The sequence below is a fragment of the Phocoena sinus genome, chromosome 16 (assembly GCF_008692025.1).
Source record: "Phocoena sinus isolate mPhoSin1 chromosome 16, mPhoSin1.pri, whole genome shotgun sequence".
Classification (NCBI taxonomy): Eukaryota; Metazoa; Chordata; class Mammalia; order Artiodactyla; family Phocoenidae; genus Phocoena; species Phocoena sinus.
In genome coordinates, this window is record NC_045778.1 from 38,235,207 (window position 1) to 38,259,802 (window position 24,596).

At 44.3% G+C, this 24,596-nt stretch overlaps 1 protein-coding gene across 1 annotated transcript in view; it reads right to left on the minus strand.

The window, feature by feature from the left end:
- Nucleotides 1-2,769: 2,769 nt before the first annotated feature.
- The window catches only part of VSTM4 (V-set and transmembrane domain containing 4), an 86,737-nt gene continuing 64,910 nt past the window's right edge, over nt 2,770-24,596 (minus strand). The window contains exon 8 of the mRNA XM_032609098.1: nt 2,770-4,153. Within this exon, the coding sequence (XP_032464989.1) occupies nt 4,028-4,153 (126 nt within the window). The 3' untranslated portion in view covers nt 2,770-4,027. The remainder of the gene's footprint in view (nt 4,154-24,596) is intronic.

Genomic DNA, 24,596 nt, shown 5'->3' on the forward strand with positions numbered 1-24,596 from the left:
AGGTCAACATTCCCAGCAAGTGGCTGCCTCACCTTATAACAGGCTCCCTCCTGCCCAGGGATACTGGAAAGACAGCATGTTCTATGTGGAAGCCAGCCTAAACTTCAGGGCCAGCCAACACAAAAAGGCTCCCTCCAAGGTCCACACGACAGGGCTCGCCCTGTCAAGTCTCTACCCTGTGCCCTTCCCCTGTTGCCACCAGCATGGCTCAGTACTGCCAGGGTCCCTACTCCAAAACTGAGAGTCCCTCTCTTAGGAGAGCATCAGGCCTGAACCCTGATGGTCCCTCTCCATGGAGAAGGGCGTCTTCGGAGCCCTGTGAGGGCCCCACTGAGTGAGAAACAGAGGGCAGCAGGAGTTCGTGGCTGCCAGTTCAGCTGCTGGACGTGCTTGGGTGGTACCCTCAGTAAAATTCTTTGCTTCCTGGGCTGGGAAACAGCTTTGATGCATACTGTATTAGTCAGAATTCTCTCCACTGCGATCTGACTAGCTTGAGCAAAACCAGGATTTAGATAGTAGGAGAAGTGGGTGGTTTATTGAATCGAAAGAAGATCTAAGGGAAAAAGAAGAGTCTGGGGGATCTTAGGGGCTGGGAGCTGGGATTCCGTGCTCCCAGGACCCTGTCCTCCCTGCTGCTTTCTCAGCATCTCCTTCATTCGCCAAGCCTTCTCCACTTGGCAGGAGACGTCGCTGTAGTTGGTTCTGATAGGCGGCATCCCAGCTTAGCTGCCCAAGGGAAAGATGCTTTCTTTTTCCTAAGAATTCTGATCCGCCTCGACCCCGGCCTCATGCACGCTTTGGCCTATTTTTTTGTGGCCTGGGGCATGAGTCCCATTCTTGGCCCAGCCTAGGTTGTAGTCATGCGTACCAGGGGCTGAGTGATGAACAAGGCCATGAGTAGTCCCTAAAAGCATCAACTGGTTTAGCGTTCTTATCCCAAGTGAGTCTTTGGGCACATCCATGTGTGGGATGATGGCTAGGCACTAAAAAATATGAAGTGCTCCATGTCATTTTCACACCAACAAATCTGAGGGGGAGGGTTAGGCTTGGCTTTTTCTTCTATGCCCTGTGAGTGAACAGAGACATGATGATTTAATGAAGAGGTGATCTTAAAGAAATCCCAGCCCTGTCCTCCTACCACAGCTGCTTTAGTTCAGGGCCTGGGGCTTTGACTTGGCAAGACGGTTGCATTCGGGGAATACCCCTTTCCCTCTCCTTTCCTCCTGTGAAGACTCTGCCATGCACGGCCTAGGCCGAAATCCACCACCAAATCTGAGAGTACGTGCACTCTGCCTGCAAGCACCGCTGCCTTCCATTCTGCACAATGGGTTCTTTGTTCTGACTTTACTTAAATGCACAGGCCATTTTCCATGTTGAAAACAGCTTGTCTGTAGTTGTTCCCACAGATGCTTTATGGCAAAACAAATTGAAGAACTTTTCCTAATTTCTATTTGAATGACGTGTATTCCTTTACTTATCTTTAGAAATGTCAATACAGACTCAGTGGTGTACTTGATAGAAAACAAATAAGTAGACCCATTTTTAAGTTTATTATGACAATAATATCAAGGTTTATCATCCCGAAGAAGCGTCAGGTGCAAATCATCCATTGCTCCCAGTTCTGAGCAGAGCTTGGACAGTTTGCTTCTAAAAATAATAGTGGGACAAGCTCTGCTTAGATGTTGTCAAGAGCTTCCATGATTCCCTTGGGAAGCATTTTCAGTAGACAGTGATGGTCTTGCCGCTTCCTTCTATACCCTATGTCAGCAGGTCTCCCACTCACGCACCTCAGTGTGGATTTACGCAGCTACGACCAGAGTTTAGGAGAGTCTGAATTGAATCACTGAATAGCAATGACTTGTTGGACTAAACCTACAGTTACCAGCTCTTCCAAGCCTGTGCTCTTCTTGGTGGAATGCATTCACTTCCATATGTGATGGCACGGAGCTCCCACTGAATTTAAGGGGGTGGGTTTGGGGGTGATTGAAGTTCAGCTCTGCAGAGGCCTGGAGATCTCCTACTCCATGGCCCTCTCCCCACCATCGCCTCTTCACACACCCCAACTCTCCACTCCCAACTGGCACTCCCAGGGCCCCACCTGTCCAAATAGGTCCTTGTGCAAATTAGGGAATCATCCTCCTTCCCCAGAACACCATATAACCATGTTCTGCTGGAAGACTGCCATGATAGAAATATGATAGGAGGCCTAGGATAATTATGATACGAATGGTGTACGAACCTTATATCCTCCTGTCCTAAAGAGATGCTCGGGGAAGTTCCTCCTCAAAAGCTGCACAGTTTATTCACTACCTTGGAAATCTGGCAGAGAGGGAGGGAATGAGATGCAGGTACAGGCTAGAGAGAATGACTTCCTCTTTGTAAAGTCAGGTTATTTTTGCTTCTGGAAGATCATTACCTGCTCCCGATTGGTCCCTTTCCAGTAAGCTATCATGGGTCTTTGGGAAAGTTACCGTAGAGCTAAGTTTACGGACAAATATTTACTTTTTAAAGTTATTGCAATGAGAGCCTTAAATAGTAGAGACATTTTCATTTTGAAAATATGGACTGGTTTTAGCATGTACGTTAACATAGTGTACTTGTGTAGCTATTTATAGTGTCCAGAATCTTCCAATAGTCATTATCCCATTACAAGAATTCTATGAGAGGTTAACTCACCTTTGTATAAACATAGAGTCTGAGACAATTAGGGGATGAGAAACTCAACCAGGTTCACATGGCTGCACAGAGGGGCACAACTCACACTCAAGGTTGTGTTTAAAATATATAATTTACCATATATACACGGTCCATTACAAAGCCAAACAACTTCCGTAGTGTGCACTAAAAATCCACCCAGACCACACTCACACATCAAGAAGTGTGTCCTTAACAACACAGCTGATAGGATGACTCTGTACCAGAACGGATCCGCCTTCAGTGAGATCCTGGATGTCATATAGGCCCACAGAGCCACTTCCCCATGGATCTATTTGCCATATGCATCACTGCCTCCCAGCCAAGCTAATTAGAATTCACACGCAAAGCTGAGTCGGGCAAGGCACTTTATAACAGAAGCGTGTTCAGGACACAGTTTTCCAGCCCTGCTTATACTTCCTATTCTCCTACCATTGGGGAACCAGGCAAAAGACTATGCTCTCACACGAGTGGACATTCAATTAGAGTTGGTAACCTCGGCACACTTCCAAGAGGTCCCCTTCTTCCATCTGTCAATTGATGGCAAACCCCCGGCTCCTTTGGAAAAGGGTGAGTGAGAACTTCTTGGAGAATATAAGTCTCTATACCAGGATAAGCACCCCCTGCCAAAGGGGTGGAAGCCCTTCAGAATGAAAGATGTTCTCCTTGTCCAGTGGCCGTGGGTGATAGTGGGTAGAGAAACGGGCACTGGGGTATCTAGATAGTTCACTGTCAGCTTAGATGTCAGACTGCCTCACAGTCTGTCTCTCTGCCCTTGAATCACCAGAGCCAGAGCATCTATTTAAAACAAGAGATGCTATCTTGAGTGACCGCTTGCAATAAGCACGTTGCACCGCTCTGGGTGCCCTGGCAATGTTATCTGATCCTTTGAAAACCAATTAGTACATATCTACCATCTCACACTTGGGCCTATAATGGCATTTCCTCTAGCTATATATTATGAGCTTGATATCACAGATACAGGAAGGGTAGAAGATTAAAATTCAGATTAAAAATTATAAAACCCAGAGAAACAAGAAGAAACATGAAGGGGTTTGGCTCAGCAGAAAATCTCCTTGGATGGTCTCAGAATCAAGAGTCCTCACCGCTCAGGACTCAGACCCAGAAAATCTTGTTCTGGGAGATTTGTCCAAGGGCTGCAGCCCCTGCTCTTTTGCAGAGAGGAGCCTTATACCTCTCTGAAGGCACCTGGGATGCCGTTGGAATGGGGCTCCCACCACACAGAAGGCACAAGTGAAAATACAAAAATAAGGACTTTGTATCCAAGGTTTCATAAATAACTGGGGTGGCGGATATTAAATACGATGCAGAGTTACAGTTTGTTCTCCTCAAAGAGGATCTGGGCATAGACGGTGCTGGTGGGAATGCCTTTGGCAGCCTGGTGGGGCTTGATCAGCTCCAGCTCAGCATAGGTCAAGTTCTCTTCGGCAATCTTTGGCTATAAGACAAAACACAACACAATTTGAGCTGACTGCCGGGAGTTCAACATCACACATACATTCGTCAGGCATGTATTTTCATAGCACTTTGGGGATTCAAAGGGAAACAAACGGACAAAAAATTTAAAAGGAAATGTAAAACCTAAATAACATAAGATAGATCTTGTTATCTTATACAGAACACCATGTCTTGCAAAAAACACTATGATTTATTTTTAAGTTGTCACAGAATACTAACAAAAAATTGATTAAACATGAGGCCACAAAGTAAACTTTAATTCTGAAAAGTAAAAATAATGTAACTACAGTCTCTCATCAAAAGGATAAACTAGAGGTAGAGACAGAGACAAAAAGTCCCCAAAACTGACAACAAAACTAGAATGCTACCATCTAGAAAATGTAAGTGACTTAACCTGTATAAAACTGACATTTCTGCATATCTTGAAAATACTGATGAAGATATTACATGCCAGAACCTAAAGAATGTAGTACTCAGAGAAAAATCATAACCTTAAATATCTATATTAAACGACATGAATTAAATGGACCAAGCATCCAACTGAAGTTAGTAAAAAAAAAGAACAAAATAAAGAAAAGCAGAAGGAAGAAGGAAAAAAATAAACACTAGACTGTATAAGTCAGAAAATAGAAAACAGTAGAATAAACAAAAATATCCAAAAGCTTGTGCTTGAAAAACACCAATGAAACAAACAAAAAAATTAATCAAGATAAAAAGGGAAAAAGCAAAAATGAATCAAATAGGAAATGAGAAAGGAGGTATAATAAAATGAAAGAAGTTTTAAAACTTCAACTTTGTTCAACGTACTGCAAAAACCTTGAAATACAGGATAAAACGAGTACTAGTCCAGAAAAATATAAATTATGAACATTAACTCCAGAAAATGTCAATGTACTAGCTACCATCAAAAATAAAGAATGAAAAGAAAGGACCAGAGGAAGGAAGGCCAGAAGGCAGGCAAGACAATATTGCCCAAAGCACCAGGCACAGGCAGTTTGATAAGAGAATTTCTAAGAGAGATTCCCTTAAGGAACAGACAATTCCAATATAATTAAACTGATCCAGAGCATTACAGAAAAGGAAAAACTTCACATATTTTAGAACAATTTCATGTATTAGTATAAATTAGCATAAATCAGATTTACTCAGAGACTATGAAAAGGCACACTAAAGGTAGATAATCATGTTCAAGTTGACTTTTTTCCAGGAATGCAGAGATGGTTCAATATTAGAAAAATCTATTAATATAATTCACAGTAGTAACAGAGAGAAAAACCATATGGTTATCTCTATAGATGCTGGAGAGGCGTTTAATAAAAAATTTTAAATTTTTGTTAAAAATAATTCTTGATGGGCTTCCCTGGTGGCGCAGCGGTTGAGAGTCCGCCTGCCGATGCAGGGGACACGGGTTCGTGCCCCGGTCCGGGAAGATCCCACATGCCGCGGAGCGGCTGGGCCCGTGAGCCATGGCCGCTGAGCCTGCGCGTCCGGAGCCCGTGCTCCGCAACGGGAGAAACCGCAACAGTGAGAGGCACGCGTAGAAAAAAGAAAAAAAAGAAAAAAAAAAAATTTTTTTATAATATAGTCATAGATTTTTTTTCTTACCATGATTAAGAAACATTATTAAAATAAAGAATAATTGGTGATCCAACTTCAGTCATATTAAAAATAAAGCTGCTATAATTAAAACACTGTGGTATCAACAAATGAATAGACCTCAGTGGGACTGATGAAAACATTCAGAAATTAACCCAAATATTATTTTTCAATAAACGGTGTTGGGATACTCGGGTAGCCATCTGAAAAAAATCATCTCCTTTATGTCATCCTTTACATTAGATAAATTCCAGATGAATTAAAATTTTATTATGGAAACTGAACTCATAAAAGTGTTAGAAGAATACGTGTGGGGAAATTTTCAAAAAAATAATCTCAGCCTATGGAAGGTGTTTCAAAGTCTAACACAAAATCCAGGAGCAACAGAAAAATGATATGTAAATTTTCATGCTGTATATTGCAGAATGTTCTCTAAATAAAGTCAAAGGACAATTGAAAACATGAGCAAAATATTTGCAACTCATATGAAAGGGCCTTACAATTTAACAAAGATAATGGCCAACAGTCCATTAGAAAACTAAGCAAAGAACAAGAGACAGGACCAGAGAGTGCACAGGAAGAGAAACACAAAGGCTCTTATACATATTGTGACTCAACCTCTCTCAAAATAAGACAACAGAGATTTAAAATCACTTAGACATCAGTTTTTGTCTTTCAAGTTGACAAACAAACTAAAAGTTTTCCAAAAGAAACAGAAAGAAACAGGTCCTCTTGTATATTGTTGGTGGAAGTGTTTATTGGTACAAGCAAAACACTGCAAGCACTTCAGTGGACATCAACAGGAGCCTGATGCATTCATAGTGGAGTATCCGGTACAGTCTTTAAAAAGAATGATGGAGGGCTTCCCTGGTGGCGCAGTGGTTGAGAGTCCGCCTGCCAATGCAGGGGACACGGGTTCGTGCCCCGGTCTGGGAGGATCCCACGTGCCGCGGAGCGGCTGGGCCCGTGAGCCATGGCCGCTGGGCCTGCGCGTCCGGAGCCTGTGCTCCGCAGCGGGAGAGGCCACAGCAGTGAGAGGCCCGCATACCGCAAAAAAAAAAAAAAAAAAAAAAAAAGAATGATGGAGCTGTATATGTATACTGTACGTTTTCCTATCATTTGTGTAGTGTATGGGAGTATATATACATGTATATATGTTATATACTCAGAAAACCCTTGGAACTCGCCTGGAAGTCAAGAACCTGGTCTCCAAGGTTCCCTCTGGGGAAGTAAATGGGGTGGCTGGAGAGAGACTCAACCTTTATTGTAGACATTTGTTGGTACCTTTCAAATTTTCTAGATGGTACATTATTTAAACAGCACATTAATTAATTTTAATTCACAATTAGAAAAATAAAAGCTGGTCACTAATTTATAGTCGTAAAAGACACATTACTTTCATTTAAGCAGCCCTGCTTTTGTTTTTTGGCTGCTTTGGCTGTGTTGTCATTGTTTTATTTTTATTTGGGGGGCTATACCTTGGTTAACTCACCAGAATTCAGGACAAATAAATCGTACACATTCGATTTAAGTTTCTTAAAAAGTATGCCAAAAGCAAAAAGCCTCTTTTCTTTTGAGATAAAGCATCACACTAGAGGACAGGGAGCAAGAGACAAAGAGAGAATGTAAAGAACTCCTTACGGTCAGGGGCGACCGCTGAGCGACCTTCAAAATTGTCTGGCCCTTTTTAAATTTCAACGTTAAGGACAATTATAGGGATCAGAGCCTCCTGCTTGTCTTTTGATACCAAAAATCTTTACGTTGTCTCTTAGTCATCCATATCTTACCAGCCAACAAAAATACCATTTACATCTTGCCTTTCGGTTTAATTACATTTCACATTATAATGATTCCATTTAGAAATGCCATGTGTCCTCAAATAAGCACACAAAAGCCAACTCATGTAAATTTTAGAACCAAGATTTATGAAATCATATTGTCCAGGTGTTTTATTGCATTACTTTGAAATTGCATTGTTTTCTAGCCTAGATTATCTGTTTATTCTTAAGTTATTCCATTACGTTTGGATATGAAAAATAACACTAGCTTTCTCAATACAGGTCACCAGGCTGGCTTGGCTGATGTGTTGTTTTCATACATTTTTATGATGTTCCTATAGTAAACATAATTTAATAAAGCCAAAGCACACTAAATAAATAATTGCATCTAGAAAAGCAATAAAAACAAATAAAATTAGTACTTTCATAAGTGGAAAGGTACTTCAATTACTGCTACAAGCAACAACCCACCATAAAATGTGTAGAATCATTTCCCTTATGCATATTTCTGGAATATAATAATTTGATTGAAGATATGAGGCAGCACACAGGAGGCTCTGAATTGTGAAGTGTATACAGTTTCCAACAGGAGATGCATAATATTAGCCCTTGGCACCTTTAAAGAACGTATTGTTTTTCTGGCATGCATCCTTGGCTATCCCCATCAACCATGTTCTTAATTACATTTCCCAGCTTGTTTAACTAGAAATAAATTCCTAACAGCCACTGAAATGGGCAAAATGTAGACTCCTCACCAGTTTTCACCCAGCCACCTTTCTTGGCACTGACGCTTTAGTGGAAGGTTTAGGTGCATTAAGAAGTAGCTTAGAGAAAATTAATGGCGTTATCAGTGAGACCAGGTAAGACTGTAGAACTGGTAGTAAAACTGGGAGCCAGGAGCAGAATGTAAAGGTTAAAGCGGGCAATTGCAATGAGGCAGAGGCAAGGTGAGGGACGTGCTGCAGGGCGCCACCCGTATATCAGGTGATGTCCGCCATCTTGCCAACACAAACCTGTTTGGATTTAAGATAAGGAATCACTCCTAATGTGTATGGCAATTCAAGAACTGGAGTACAGTGAATGGGTCTCCGAAGGTGAATCAAGACATACTTCTGTTAGTTCCCTGACAGCTTCTGGCCCTCAAATGACCCTCTCTTCAAGCCCCCGTCCCGTTCCTGGTGGTGCAGGAAGTACATGGGGCATCAGCACTCAAGAAGACCAAATTTAATACTCTTGAACTGGCTGTTCACAAACACGCCTGCAGCAGCTCTCAACTGCACTGGAAAACACAAAGGAAACTGTGGAAGGTACGGCTTCCAGGCCTCAGACATGAGCTTTACACTTAGATCTGCTGTTGCTGTGTTCCCGGAAACAGACGGGGGCTGGAAGTTCTGGTAGGGTCCTTTAGAAGAGGCTCCAGCACTTTCTAAACATGTGAGAAGCAATAGTGCCATTTCCTCTTTCCCAGGACTGTTTGGTTTTACTTTCTTTTCCCTTTCACCCAGCCTGAAGAGACGCCTGGTCCATTTCTCTTTCTATTCCTCCAACAGAGGCCTGGTATTTGTGTCAACCGCTTGGAGTCTCGTAGGTTCTAAACCCTTTTGTTTTATGTGCCTTTAATCTCACTTTTCATACATTTCCTCCTAGTCATGAAGAATCCACTCCCTAGTCTGGAATGGGATTCTATGAGCAAGGCGGGATGGAGGTTCGGATGTAGACATGTGTCACTGCACCCAAGGAAGGTGAGAATAAAAGGAAATGCTCCCGGTTCAGTGAAAGTGTTCACGGCAAGGAGGTGAGGAGAGAGGCCGTCCCCCGGTGGCTGCCTGCAGAGCGTGGGTGCAGGAGGAATTGGGTCAAATGCCAGCTGTGGGACCTTGGGCCAGTTCCATCACTGGCACTCAAGGACCTACCTTGCCGACGTAAATGAAGATTTAAATGAGATGATGTGTGGAATGATTCTGGCACCACTGGGCCTACCCCACAGAAGACGCTAAACGCGGGCCTCCTGAATGAATAAATGTTCTGGTGTCATCATTTTTCTCTAGAGTGTCAGCTCAAATATCCACTTGTGTACCTTCTGAGATCTTCATGAGTTACCAACAACTATGTGAACTAAGTAGTCCTGGATATCTTCTGACACATAAGGAAGAGATTCTAGGAAATTAGTTGTTATGGGCTGAATTGTGTCCCTGCAAAATTCATATGTTGAAGCCCTTACCTGCAATACCCCAGAATGTGACTATATCTGGAATCAGGGTTTTTAAAGAGGTAATTCAGGTAAAATGAGGTCATTAGAGTGGGCCCTAATCCGAGATGACTTGTGTCCTTATAAGAAGAGGACATTAGGACTCATATACATATAGAGAGAAGACCATGTAAAGACACAGGGAGAAGATGGCCATTTATCAGTCAAGGCAAGAGGTCTCAGAAGAAACTAGCCCTGCAGACAACTTGATCTCAGATTTCTAGCCTCCAGAACTGTGAGAAATATTTGTTTAAGCCACCCAATCTATGGTACTTTGTCTGACAGCTGAGCAGACCGATAGATTAGTCAGAATGGTGAGACAGAAGAGAAGAGAAGAGGGAATGGGCTGCCTTAGTGGGAGAGGACTGGGGTGGGTGCATATAATAAGTCACTGCATTTTATGTCAATGTGGGAGGAGAGCCATCCTCTCCCCCTATTCGGTGAGGAGCAACATTGGAATAAAGAGGCTCTAGGACTCTCTCATATGGCACAACTCCCACCCCCCAAGACACACACACACACACACCTCCCACCCCCGCAGCCCTGCCCCCCACGGCGTAGCTGGACCCTGGGCTGCAACAGACCTAGCTGCATTGCTGGGCCATATACCTATTAGCTTTTAGGAAACATGGGATGGGGATGCTGGCATTTATATCCTGCTAAGAAGGGCCCTTGGCTCCAGCCACGAGAAGGAGGCTACTGCAGGCAGCAACCGAGGCCCAGACACGGCTGCCTCCATGTGAATAATGGGCTGCAAGACAGTCTTGCCCTCTGAACTGAATCCAGGGCACAGACAGAGCCCACGCTTATCCTCATCTTTACAACTGAGCAAACAGAGCTCTGAGTGTGGAGCAGTCAGCTTTATCGAATCAGGTTGCTTTTGCCCGAATCCCCGTGCACCCACCTACCCCTCCCCAGCTCTCCCTGAAGCCACTGCTTTTGTTGCCATTTCTCATGCAGCTGATATAAGGAGAAGCAAACCTCAGGAAAAGACTTGGACGAGGTTTAGCAAGTGTTGAGTAGAAGACAGATTGAAATCCCACAGAAAAGGGCTCCTTGGTCCAGGGAAGTGATAATACATCTGTGCGCTTCAGACCTTCTTGGGCAAGGTGTCTTGTCTCTTCCCAGTGAAACATAAATGGAATTAATTTTGAGACTTGTGGCAAAAAGAATGGAAACCAGGTTCCACATGCTCAAGATGTGGAGCCTCTTGGTCTCAGGAAACCAAGGCCCCGAGGTTTAGGTAACTGAGGGTTGAAATTCACTCCATGCTCAGCTTTCCCAAGAGGGTGCAGGGCTGTTCCAACAGTGCTGGGGAGCCCTTCTGCAATGTCTGTTCAGAAGGAACACTCTTCTATAATCTACATAAAAGTGCCATATGCACTAGCAGTGGCCCTAGCCTATGCCCAGATATCTTGTTGTAAAAGACAAATAAATGACCATGTTTCAAAATAAAATGAAATACATAAAATAAACCATGATTTTGGAAATTCCTACTCCCAGGGCTAAGTGGAAGTGGCCAGATGGTGTGAGGCAGTGACCTGTGATCTCCCGTAGCTCTCAGCAATCATGGCAGCCTGGAGTCTGCTGCCTCTGGTACGGAGAAAGAGGACCCAGCCCACTGTGGGTGTAGGATTGGGTGGGGCTCAGGATATGGGTGTCAACACGAGCCAGAAGCAGGGCTAGATTTATTCTTTCACAGTACCTTCCTCTCGGATCTTTCTGGTGTGTTGTTTGGAATATCAAAGAAGTTCTTTAGCAACACATGTTGTAGGTTGCAAGCCCCCAAGGGAAGGCACTGATGTACTTTGGACATCCTGCCACTGCTAAGAGTGCCAAGGCTTATGCTCTAGATGCAAACTACCCCACGTGACTTGCTTTCAGTCTTCCTCCCAGGTTCCCTTCCTGTAACGTCCCAAGCAGGCGAGGGGAGCTCAGGTTTCAATTTATGCTGGATCCCTCCGCATGGAATTCCCTCTCCCCTCATACACAAGGTGGACCCCTCCTTCTTCAAAACCTAACCAAGCCCTCGGTGAGGCCTCCCGGACACTATCTTTGGCCACATCTTCCTCCATACCACTGCCCAACCTCGTGAGGTCTTCTGAGATTGCAGTGGGATCCACCATGACATATTCTCCGCCTCTCTCTCTCTCTAATAATAGTAATCATCAAACTGCTCACTGGCCAAAGAATGAAGAGATTTTATAATAAATTCTTATTTATTTACATAAATAAATATTTAAACCTTTCTATTTAAACCTCCTGAGCTATGTTCTCCAACACAGGCAACACCCCATAACCCCCCAGCCCACAGGTTCACGCACGCTCCGTGCACCCCCAGCCCTAGGATTACAGATCTACTCACACCTCTCACTGTGCCTTCCAGGGACACCAAGGAGATTTTTATTCACTTTTTAATTTAATTTTCTTAAAAGACATGCAGTAAACGTGACTTTTTAGGGGGATCGTTGTATGCATCTGAACACAAGTACAGGTTTCTGGGCCCAGGACACAGGACAGTCCCGTCACATGCCCTCACGCTTTCCTCTGAGGTCATGTCCTCCCTCCAACCTGACCATGGGGGGCAACCTGATCTGTGTTCTGTCACTATGGTTTTCTCTCTTAGAGAATGTCATATGAAAGGCATCATACGGTATGTAACCTTGTGGGATGAGCTTTTTTCTCTCAGCATAATTCCCTCGCATTTCATCCAAGTTGCTGCATGTATCAACAGTTTGCTCCTTTCGATTGTAAGGAGTATTCCACGGTGTGTCACATGCCACACTTTGCTTATACATTCACCTGCTGAAGAACATTTGGGTCGTTTTAAGTTTTTGGTGGTTATGAATCGAGTTGCTCTAAATATTCTTTGCAGGCTTGTGTGTCATGTGTCATTACTCCAGGGTAAACACCCAGGAATGGGGTTGCTGGGTTGCATGAAAAGTACGCTGAACTTCAAAAGAAACTGCCGTACTATCTGTCCAAAGCGTCTACACCATTCTTCCCTCCCTCCAGCAATATCTGAGTTTTAATTGCTCTGCATACAGGATGGCACTTGGTGTTGCCCGTATTTTTTACTTTAGCCATTCGAGTAGGTGCTAGTGATCCAGTAATTACTATTTCACTGTTCCCGAGGGACTCACCAATTCTAGACTTGCACTCAAGTTCTAACTGACGGCCACTGAGCCAGATTAAATTCCCACACAGCACGACATCCCCTCAGAAGAACTGGGAAAGGATTATCACACAGACCAGTTTTCTGATGCAGTGATGGAATCTTCTGGACTCCAGCCATAACAAAGTGAGTATGCAAGTTTCAAAGTCTGAAGCACCACGTCTCCCATCCCCTATCCTTCTGTTCTGCCAGTGAGGAGACGCTGCTACAGCAGACGACGGCCTCCAGGCTGGACCTCCCACTTCTCATTTAAGCCCCACTTACCCCCAGTTTTAGGGTGATGATTATGGGACATATATCTATGGGGAAGGATTTACTGGATAAAACTAGCACCAGAAAAGGCAGAAGTTGTGTAACTCTTGGGAACACACCTCACTTCGAGCTCCTAACGGGAAGTTTCTTGAGTGTTTCATTTTGTAGGTGTGTTTCTGGGATTCAAGCCAAGAATGAACTTTCCTACTAGGACAGAGAGAGATTTAACATTCTACGCAGACTCCTGCGAAACAACATTTTTTCACAGAGATCACAGTTGGACGTGCGAGTTGAATTAAATTGCAGGAATAAAAGAAAAATGCAATCGCAGCCACTGCAAGTTCTCCAATGTCAGAAGTTCAATTGGGTAATACCATTACCGCAGCAACAGATCAATAACTAGGACATGGGATGTTTATGCTAACGTCACCTTAGAGTTTAAAAATGTGATTGCAGTTCTACTGAGTTGCACGATCAGGAATCTATTTACCCAAGAGAGAATTACATATTATCCATATTATCAAGGGCAGACTTCCTCTTCCCCCTTTGAGATAAGTGCTCATTTTTTATTCAACAAAGGAGTACCTGCTAAAACAAACTCTCGCCTCCCAATATCCGTACACATGCAACTATGGCCACTGGGGTGAGGGATGCTGTGCATTCAGTGAAGCTCTATCTGATGGAGGGCCCTCAATGGATACCTGTAGGTCCCAACTCAGGGAAGAAAACTCTGTTGTGGTCCTTATATGTCCTGTAAGAATCAACATGCCTTGGAAAGGAACTTGACTTAATTTTGAGTTCCAAAGGCCTGCTGACTGTTTATATGTTTATTTATATTTAAGCATATTATAGAAAGAAAAAGTAGAGTTCCCTGGTATGCACGTTAAATTAAAATAAAGGATCAAACTGAACAAACGAGACACCTTTCCAAGACAGAGATGTTAAACTGTGGTATGAAGGACACAATCCAGAAGTGACTTTGGGAGGCGACAGAGGATGGGGGTTGAGAAGTGGTCCTTCCGAGACAGAACTCAGGAAATGTCAACTAATCTTCACCAACTCAGTCAGTCCTCACATACCAGCCCTGAGGTATGCGAGGTGGAGCCAACGCCCATGCCCACTTTACAGAGGGGCAAACAGGCTTTAAAAGGCAGGTACATCACTCACGGTCCTGCAGCCATTGCTGGATGGGGTCTGGACTCAGAGCCAGGCAGGCCTGCCCAGAATCCACCCTCTGCTCATGGGCAGTGCCCCACACTTAAAAGTACAGGGCCAGCCGCAGTGACTAAGGCTCTGGTGTGGACGCCTGGTACCCAGGTGAGCCAACCAGGCAGACAGCAGACCTTGAAATCCCAAGGGGGAAAAGAGTAACCTTCCAAAGACAAGGGGGAAGCTTCACTGGCACAAATCTCAGGAGAGTGTGTTTTCAGAACAGGTCTGTACTGCTCAGTGGGCAGGTGAGCTCCAGCTAAAGGGGCAGTGGGGCAAGGAGAGCTGTCCCGTGCTCATCAGAGGCCTGGCTTGGTGTGGAGGGACAGAGTACTTGAGGGTATGGCTCCAAGAGCAGACACGTGGCGCTGACACTGACGAGAGGATGATGAAGGAGGAGGGAATCCCTTCAGGTGATCACTTGTCTCGCTCCACAGTCTCACCCACAAAGGACTCTTAACCTCCAAGGACGGAGCAAGTGTGCCTCTTACCAGCATGGGATGGAAGTGACAAGGGTGCAGGCTCTGCTTCGGCCAGGCTGCGTGTGAGGTGGCAACAGACTCTTGATTAGAGGTGCCCATTGAACAGGTAGAAATATGAAGCCAAGTGTCAATGGGGTAGGACTGGAAAATCCAGGGGAATTTTCCGAGGTACCCGCTGGAGCCACATGCCAGGTCTGCTCTCACTGTCTCCTTGGGGCTGAGGTCAGTGGTCCAATGGGACCTCTCCCTCAGAGCTGGGAGCTGGAATCCAGCTGCGTTCTCACATCAATCAGGCAGCTGTGACTGCTGACTTAGATGCAGCTTGACAATCTGAGCCAGGACCCAGAGACCAGGACCCTTCGTTGCTGTGCACGGAGATAGAGGCACTCTCTGAGGCCCACTTCCTTTGTTGTTTCAGCCATCTATAAGCCTTGCAATTATATCTGCCTACCTCACACCCAGCTTCCCTTCCACACGGTTACTCGGTGACTAATGGCCAATAACCCAGTGTTCTCTAGGACTTTGGAAGGCTTAGAAAGGCTCTGTAACTCAGCAGAGAAGCCTTGGATGGAGATGAAGATTTTAAAGTCTTATCCAGGCGTGTTGGCACCTTGGATTGGATGAAGTCATTCGGAAATCATGAGCTGAGCAAATTCACATCACACTCCTGAATCTGGAGAATTCAAAGGCTGTTTAGCAAAGTGCATTACCAGAATGAATTTGACGTGACGGAAAGTCACATGCCCCTGGCTAATTGCTCTGAGGACAGACAGAAGTGACCAGCTTTAGAAAGTGCTGAAGCTTTGCACTGAAAGGCCTGAGGCATTACAAGTCATCAGGCAGATGGATATCTCTAGATTTCACCAACATATGTTTTGGAAGCTAAAATGTGATTATAGATAACGCTCTTGGGGAGGGTCCTGATACATGAAACTTTTCACAGTGGCACAGTGAGAGCTCCATGATCTAATACAGTCACATATTTTCTCTTCCCCGTGGACCATAGATGTATGTTTTCCCAGCTGCCTTCCAAAATTACTTTTCCTGGCAGTATTACTCAAGAGAATGCTTATGCTTTGAAAAAGAAAGTGTTTGGTTACCTACTACATAGGAGTCCACTCTGAGAGTCTTCAATCTTGAACACTCTTGAGCTTCTAATCAGCTGCAATCTTTAACACTTTTCTAGATTCATCGGATTGGGCAAGGGTCTGTCTAGGGGTACTTAAGAACATGGACTCTTGGAGACTGAAAGACTGCTATTTACTGGCTGTGTGACCTTAGGTAAGTTACTTAACCACTCTGTGCCTCTGTTTCCTCATCAGAGGCACGGGATTCATAAAGTGGGATTAATAATAGTACCTATCCCATGGGGTTATTTTGAGGATTAAATGCATTAATACATGTAATGTACTTAGAAAATTGCCTGGTAGCTCAACAGTAAATGCTACACAAGGGCTCAACTATGACTACAACTTTTATCATAGAAACGAACAAGTGTTGCTTTAACAATTTCCCTTTGAAATATTTAGAGGCAGAGAACTGAAGATATTCAGAGGTCATTTGGAAAACATCATGTACCAGATGCTGCTGGATGCCACTGGACCTCAGAAACCAAGGCAAAGAAATGGGAGGCTTGGGCTCAATAGCTAGCAAGCGACAGAGCCAGCGCAAGAGCTGGCCTATAACCACACCGCTCAGGTCCATGGGAGTGGTGACTTTGTCAAACTTATCCATTGCTGCACCCAGGGGTGTGCAGGGAAATTGCCAAGCAACTGGCCCTCCAAGAAGAAAACTCTCTTTTGTAGCATTTGCTGATTTACGTGTGTAAATCCTCCCGCAATGGCTGATTTCAAGATGCCGAAGAGATCTGTTTTCTCTAGTGGATAGGAGTGGGCTGGGGCACGCCATTGTTTATAACTTAGCTCCTAGGAAGATACCTGAGCCAGGTGCTACCTGGCACACAGGAGTTACTCAATGCTCATTTTTAAATGAATGAGTGAATGAATGAATAAGACAAAATGAAAGAAAACCAGTCTGACACTCATTAAAAACTGTTCTGTGGATATCCTTGGTCCCAGGAATGTAGGGAGGGGATGCTCTCAGAAATCATGGGCAGAACCATGGGACTCATTTCTCTTTCAGCCTATCTAGGGTTTCCATGAGGACAGTCTACTGAGAAGTAGGATGCCTGGGTTCTACTACTTGGGATCATATAAAATTTGCATATGGCTTTCAACTATATGGTTTTAAAGATAGATGATAGATAGATATAGATAGATGATAGATAGATGATAGATAGATAGATAGATAGATAGAAAGATATCTACACTGGGGAGGGTATGAGGAAATGTTCACTCTCATCCTTTGTTGGTGGGAGAAGAAAATACTTTTGGAAGGTAATTGGGCAGAATCTATCAAAATTGAAAATGCAGATATACTTTCCCATCGTAATCCCATTTCTAAAAATCTCTCCTACAGAAACACCATTAAGCAAATTTGTATTTGAAAGGATATTCACTAGAGCATTGATCCAAAGAGTTAGAAATTAGAGTTGGGACTGATTAAAGAAACAATGATGCCATGACACTTTGCAGTCATGAGGAGAATGGGGTAGATCTATATGTACTGATATAGAAGTAAGAGCCTGATATATTGTTAATGAGAAGACAATTCAACGTGTGAATATTTTGTTTAGGATTGTTTTTAGGGAACACACAGAAATGGATTTGTCATAATCCGTGGACAGGACCTACAATGACTGTGGGTCAACTGTATATACGCTTTGAGAATATACACATATATATGGATTTAAGTTTATATGTACATAGAAAAATACTTAGAAGAATATAAGCCAATCTCCTAACAGAAGCCACCTATTAGGAGGCCCAAGGAAGAATTTTACTTTCTGTTTTAACAAATAGAGATCCTGAATTGCCAGCCTTACTCCTGCACCCCACGCAGTATTACCATTACAGCTTTCATCATGAAAACCCATCCAGTAAAGTCAGGACAGAAAACACCCTCGACCCAGTGGCCTAGGACTTTACTGAGTGCTTTTGATGAAAGGCAGCAGACCCCAGAGTCCAGCGAGGAAGAAAAGGAACTGGGGGCCAAGTGCCTGGTCAGATCCAGCTCTGCCACTTCCTGGAGGGGGCGTTTGTGCTGGTCCTCCTTCCCTATGCCTCCCCTGCCTCATCTATGAGATGGACACATTACAACGCATAGGTCAGAGTCATCCCAATGTCCACGTTGGTAAACACTGGGATAGTGCCTGCATGGGCAAGTGCCATCAAAGTGAAGTGTGTGTATCATCGCCATCATCACCTTCATCATCATCACCACCACCATCATCATCACCATCATCGCCGTCATCACCATCATCACCACCACCATCATCATCACCGTCACAATCACCACCACCATCATCATCACCGTCACAATCACCACCACCATCATCATCGCCGTCACAATCACCATCATCACCACCAGCATTATGTTCTAGACACAATGTACAGGCAAGCATTAGGAGCAAACACAAAATAGCAGGAGGTGTGCTAGCTTATTTGTTGGATTCATATGTAATGTGGGCAATGGGCACGTATGACTGAATTCATAGTTCGTATTCATCACCTTTTCATGCACACCGTAATCTTAATTCACAAGACTGTGTCTTATTGCATCACATGTACTTGCTGGAATTTATAAATTCAGCTTTAGGAACTTATAATAATAAATGAGAGTTGAATCTGGCTAGGGAAACAAAATCCCCTACCGTTAGTTTGTCATGAACTCAGAGTTTCACATAGAAATTTTCTTCCTGATATTCTGGATGCCTACCTTGATGTTACAGATAGGTTGATGATGTTTTTCTTTCTTTTCTTTTTTCCCAAAATGGCACTTCATTTCTAGTATTCTCTATTTGAGACTGAAAAAGTCTTTTAAAAACAACTCTGGGGCTTCCCTGGCGGTGCAGTGGTTGAGAGTCTACCTGCCGATGCAGGGGACGCGGGTTCATGCCCCGGTCCGGGAAGATCCCACATGCCGCGGAGTGGCTAGGCCCGTGAACCATGGCCGCTGAGCCTGCACGTCCGGAGCCTGTGCTCCGCAATGGGAGAGGCCACAACAGTGAGAGGCCCGCGTACCGCAAAAAACAAACAAACTAAAAAAAAACCAAAAAAACCTGAAGTTTTAAATGAAATAGGCTTTTTAAAAAAATATATCAAATGTGAGCACAAATGATATTGTTCCAGGAGATTACAAAAATAAAATAGAGTGAAAAAGTTAAAAAACAATTTCCCAGCAGTGCAATGATCCCAGCAATGAAGTGCCCAATAAAGGCAGCAAATCAGCTGAGCCGAGATGCAAAACAAGCTACCACTCTGAAGGGACATTCCCTGCAGACACACAGAGATGGCCCTGCCCCAGAGTGGGCCCAGGACCCCCGGGAGCAGGGTGGGCCTGTGCAACCAGGCAGGGTCACTCAGGGGACTGGACCTGCTGGGCTTCCAGGCCTGCCTCCAGCCTGGACCATCCTCAGGCCCAGCTCACCTCTCTGCTGCCTGTTCACCTTTGTCAGGGGGCTCCAAGGCTCCTGTCCCCACAGCACCGTACACTGCCTGTCAACACTGAGTGGGAGACTGCAAAATGATCCAAAGGAATCTGTGATGCAGCAAGTTGGAGGAACACAGCTCCAAGGTGGTCAATTCTGAAATCACCTCCCTCCTGAAAGCACAAAGCCACACTACCCTTCTAGAACAGGGCAAGGCAGACTCCCTCTGCATCACTTCTAGAGGATTCCTGTCATCTCCCAAAAGGGGGTTCCCAAGGAGTGCTTAAGGTGCTACCAGTCTTAAAAGACTCCTGAAAGTAACGGCTTCACCTGGCCCTTTGTTAATAACATCAGAGCCTCAACCAACCTCCACTGGCCTGTGATGAAGCTGAGAAGCATCCAGCCCCGTAGCTGTTTTTAGACAGCGCGAAGCACAGAGGGGCCTCGGCACGGACCTCGTGGCCTGCGGGGAAGTGACAGCCCTGCATCAGGGCTGAGTCTCTAATATGAGATGTTCCCACTGTCACTTTGGGGAGGCCTGATCTCGCCTCCTTGGTGATCACATCCCACTTACGAAAGGCCCAGCCACCTGCCCTCCCCCGACTGAAGGAAGCCCATGAAACGAAACGACTTCTGTTTTCCCGACTCTCATCCCTTCCGAAGCCCGGGCATCTATTCTTCCCTCCAGTCGACATACATAACTCCCCGTGACAATAACGGGATGTGCATGTGTACCGAGGGGGGCATAGAATTTTTATCTCTGTAAAAATGGTACGAGCGTGGTACAAGCAAAGTTTTTGTTTTCTTCCCCAGGCTTTTACTTGGGGAGATATATTGTTCATGTGCTTGTGGGTTTTTCCTTCTTTTTAATTTTAAATCGAGATTATGAACATATTTTATGCAGGTTAATATATTCTTTTCATGCAAAATTTAACTGAAACCAGTGCTAGCACACTTAACGACAACAAGAGAAATTCTTCAGCTTATTATAAACATCCTTCAAGAAACCTGAAATGCGTGTCCTCTGGAAATAATTTTGCTGGGATTTGGGTTATTATTAAAATCCTCTCAGAATTCTACCACTAGAATAGAATTGTGTCTAATGTGTCTCAAAGCCCTTTTCTGCTACCGATCAGAGAAAAACCCTTTTTGGTCTTGCAAGTACACTGTCGATAGTGAAAACTGAACTGGAAGAGGGGGCTTCTTTCCTGACACCAGGCAAACACTCAATAGGGCTGGCATCTCAGTCCTGGGCTGACCACTGGGTGCAAGGCCCACTCCTAAGACAGGTTCCCTTCAACTATGATGGAATGAACCTCATCCCTCTGTTTTAAGTGCTCTGATCTTTCAGATTCCATGAGAGGAGGCAGGTTTACTGCAGACTTTAAACTCAAGGGAATCCCAGACAAGCAGGTTTTGGTCACACATTCCCTACGTGTCAGGATTCTCTACCTGTGACTGTGAGAGGTCCTAGGAGATCACAGGACAGGGCTACACACAGCTGAGACGGGGATGAGCTATCCAGGAAAGGTTTACAGGAATGAAAGAGAGTCACAATACCCTTTAGAAGTAGATTCTCATGTTTAATTCTCTCTTTGTGGATAAATAAGAAAACCCACCATTCTCCCAAGTGGGCTGAACAGTCTCACTAAAATGTAAATACAACTGTCTCCGGAGGTGGCCGGGGATGACTCTGTCCCGCCAGCCATGACCTAACCGGAGCTGGCTACTGTTTTTGAAGTTACTTAGAGCTGCACTTCTTAAGCTTTAATGTTCACCAGATTCATCTGGAACCTTACAGAATTGAAGATTCTAATTCAGTAAGTCTAGGGTGGGGCCTGAGCTTCCATGTTTCCAGCAAGCTCCCAGGCAATGCCCAGGCTGCTGGTCCGTGGACCTCACGTTGAGCAGTGAGGACTTAGAGCTCCAATCTCAGATCTCTGCCCTCAATTGTTCATTCATTCCACACAGTCTGCAGATCCCAGGTCCCCCACTGGGGACAGAGCGATGGGCAGGTTGTCGATGACTTTAAAACTAATGCTAATCAAAATTTAAAACCTCTGGGCATCAAAGGACATAGCAACAAAGTGCAAAGGCAACCTACAGAATGGGTGAAAATACTTGCAAATTGTATATCCCAAAGGGGTTAATATCCAGAATATATACAGAACTTCTATAAACACAACAACAAAAAACGAGCAATCTGATTTTTAAATGGGGGAAAGACTTGAACAGACATTTCTCCAAAGAAGATATACAAATGGCCAACAGGCACATGAAAAGATGCTCAACATCACTCATCATTATGGAAATGCAAATCAAAACCACAATGAGATACCATCTCACACGCATTAGGCTGGCTACTATATTAAAAAACAAAACAGAAAATAACAAGTGTCGGTAAGGATATAGAGAAACAGAACCCTTGTGCACTGTTGGTGGGAATGTAAAATCATGCAGCCACTATGGAAAAGAGTATAGCAGTTCCTCAAAAAATTAAACAGAGAACTACCATGTGATCCAGGGATTCCACTTCTAGGTACATATCCAAAATATTTGAATGCAGGGACTCAAAGAGATATTTGTACATCCATATTCATAGCAGTATTATTCATTGGCTTGTCATTTTCACCTGGAGTCTGAGGGTCTGCAGGGAGTTGGCATGTGCAGTTGAGATGAGGGAGATGGAGCCTACAAAGCACCTAGCAGAGGGGTTGGCACACAGTAGGTGCTCAGTAAATGAGGGTTCTCGCTTTTTGCCAATGAGTCAGTGGAGGTGGCAGGCAGGTTGTTTCCTCGGGGTGAGCGTGTGTCAGTATCACTCTGGAAAGAGCGGCTGGGTGACTGAGGGGCTCTGTGGCCTGTGACCACTCCAGGAAGCATGCTTTTATGGATTTTGTGGCAAAATGCAACAATTACGGAATTAAACACCTAAACTGGTACCAGACTCCAAAGAAAAGATGTTGCCAAATTATTTTCTAAATTACCCACTAAGGCCTGTGTGAGTCAACAAGTAGCTATTGACTTTAGTTTCAGCTACCATCAAGACTTACTGATTTGAGAGAGAAATATTGACCAAATTGAGACCAAGGTCAATGCTGGCCTCCTGGGAAAATAAATCTTAATATTAACCAAAAACTGCAGACGCTAGGCCTGGTATTTTGACTCTAAACTGCTGGTCAGACAGAGGTCCACTCAAAGTCAGCTCTTTACTTCACTGTGTATTGTTATAGGTGCAAACTGGTCTCCAAATTGACTCGTTTCTGGAAAATTTGATATAAAAATTTCAAGCTTTTTCATATCTTAAAAGATCAAAGGACAATTGGTACTTAAGAACTGTCATGGGTGATATTTCCATAAAACAAAGAATCCATTTTGAAGTGCAGATAAGTGCCCCAACTTACTTTCTGTGAAAATTAAGAATTTCCTATGTTGACTCTCCATCCAGAGGGGCATACCAGCTCAAACAAGCAAACAAAAACTCAACCGTAAAAACTTGCAATTAAGACCAGTTATTTTTGAAAATGCTGTTGAATCTACTTTGTTTATAAGTGGCCCCAAATTGCTTAAGGCAAACTGCTTTTATAGCTGTGGACTCAAAAAAGTTGTCCATTCAACGCTGCTGACACTGCCCCATCTACTGGGTCAGCAGCACCGTCTCCATGGGACATGAAACACTAGGCTCCGTGGGTTGTAGGAACTCACTTTTCTGAAACAGAGTGTTTGCGTGTCCTCACAGGCAAATCTGGGAGTGGGGGTACTTATTGTGAGATGACATGCAAAATATGTCCATGTGGTCCATGACACGCAAACTGCAAATATGATGACATGCAAAAAGTGCTTTTTCTTATATATCCCTGGGATATATCAATGGAATGTCAATAAAGAGCGGTTTGTGTTGTTACCAGGGGTAAAAGATTGGATTAGAAACGACAGGCCCTAAGCAACTTAGAATGTAAGATGGGGGAAATTTACAAAGTATAATCATTCTTGAGGTTGTTGATAAATATCAGGATTAAGAATAAAAGATCTGGAAAAGATACACACACGCACACACAGATGTGCAGTGATACGGACAGCTGGGAGAGAGTGAGCTCAGACTATCTGGGGAAACTGACCTCAGTGGATGGGATGAAGGATGCTCCGAGGAAAGCTGATAGTTTTAGCCTTTGTGTTCAATTGAGTTTCCCAAAGTCTACTGAATGACCAGAAATCTATTAAAATCAGCAAAAACTCCGCTGCTACATTTGAGGACAAGACAGTGTAGTCAACAGAGCAGAACGGATAAGGAATTTTTGATGATATGAACCTGATGGAATCACACTGTATGAAAAGCCCTTCAGGACCCACAACTCACTGCAGGCAAAAGGAGGCTTTCTTTGGAAAACAGAGGAAGCATCCTGTCTAGGAGAACAGCAGAAACCTGGGCACAGAATAGGAAGGTCAGGGGCAAGGCTGAGCCATGAGAGGATGTCAGAATCATGCACAGAGATCCAGGTTCCACTCTGAGACAAAGGCTTCAATTAAGCTGGTTAAAACCTTACACTCTGGCTTCAGAAGGACAAAGGTTCAAGTCCTGACTGCAGCCCACAAGCTGCATGACCTTGGGTTAGTCGTCCATCTGTCACCTTACCGACTCCGAGTCTCACTGTGTCCATCTATAAAAGCACAATGACAGAACCTACTCCACAAAGCTGGGGTGCAAAATCACACATCCCCATCCTGTTGGACACTGCTCTGGTGTGGAGAACACAGCAGTGACCAGAGCAGACAATCTCCCTGCCTTCATGGACCTTGCATTCTGAGAAGAGAAAGACAGGTAATAGATACAAGTAGAAGTACGTCAGGATGCCTCTCATGGGGAGTTCCTTCAGAGGGTGGGTGGTGTTTTATATAGAGTTTCAGGAAGGCTTCTCCACTGAGTTGATATTTGAATAGAGACCCTAGGGCGTGAGTAATAAGCCACAGACATAGCCTGGGGAGGACGGTCCAGGCATATAAGACAACAGAAGCCCTACCAGAACATGCTTGGTATGTTTAAGGACTAGCGAGGAAGACAGAATGATGGGAGGGGAACGAGAAAGGGGGACTGTGGTAAAAATGATGTCAAAGAGGTCATGGGGGCTAGATCATT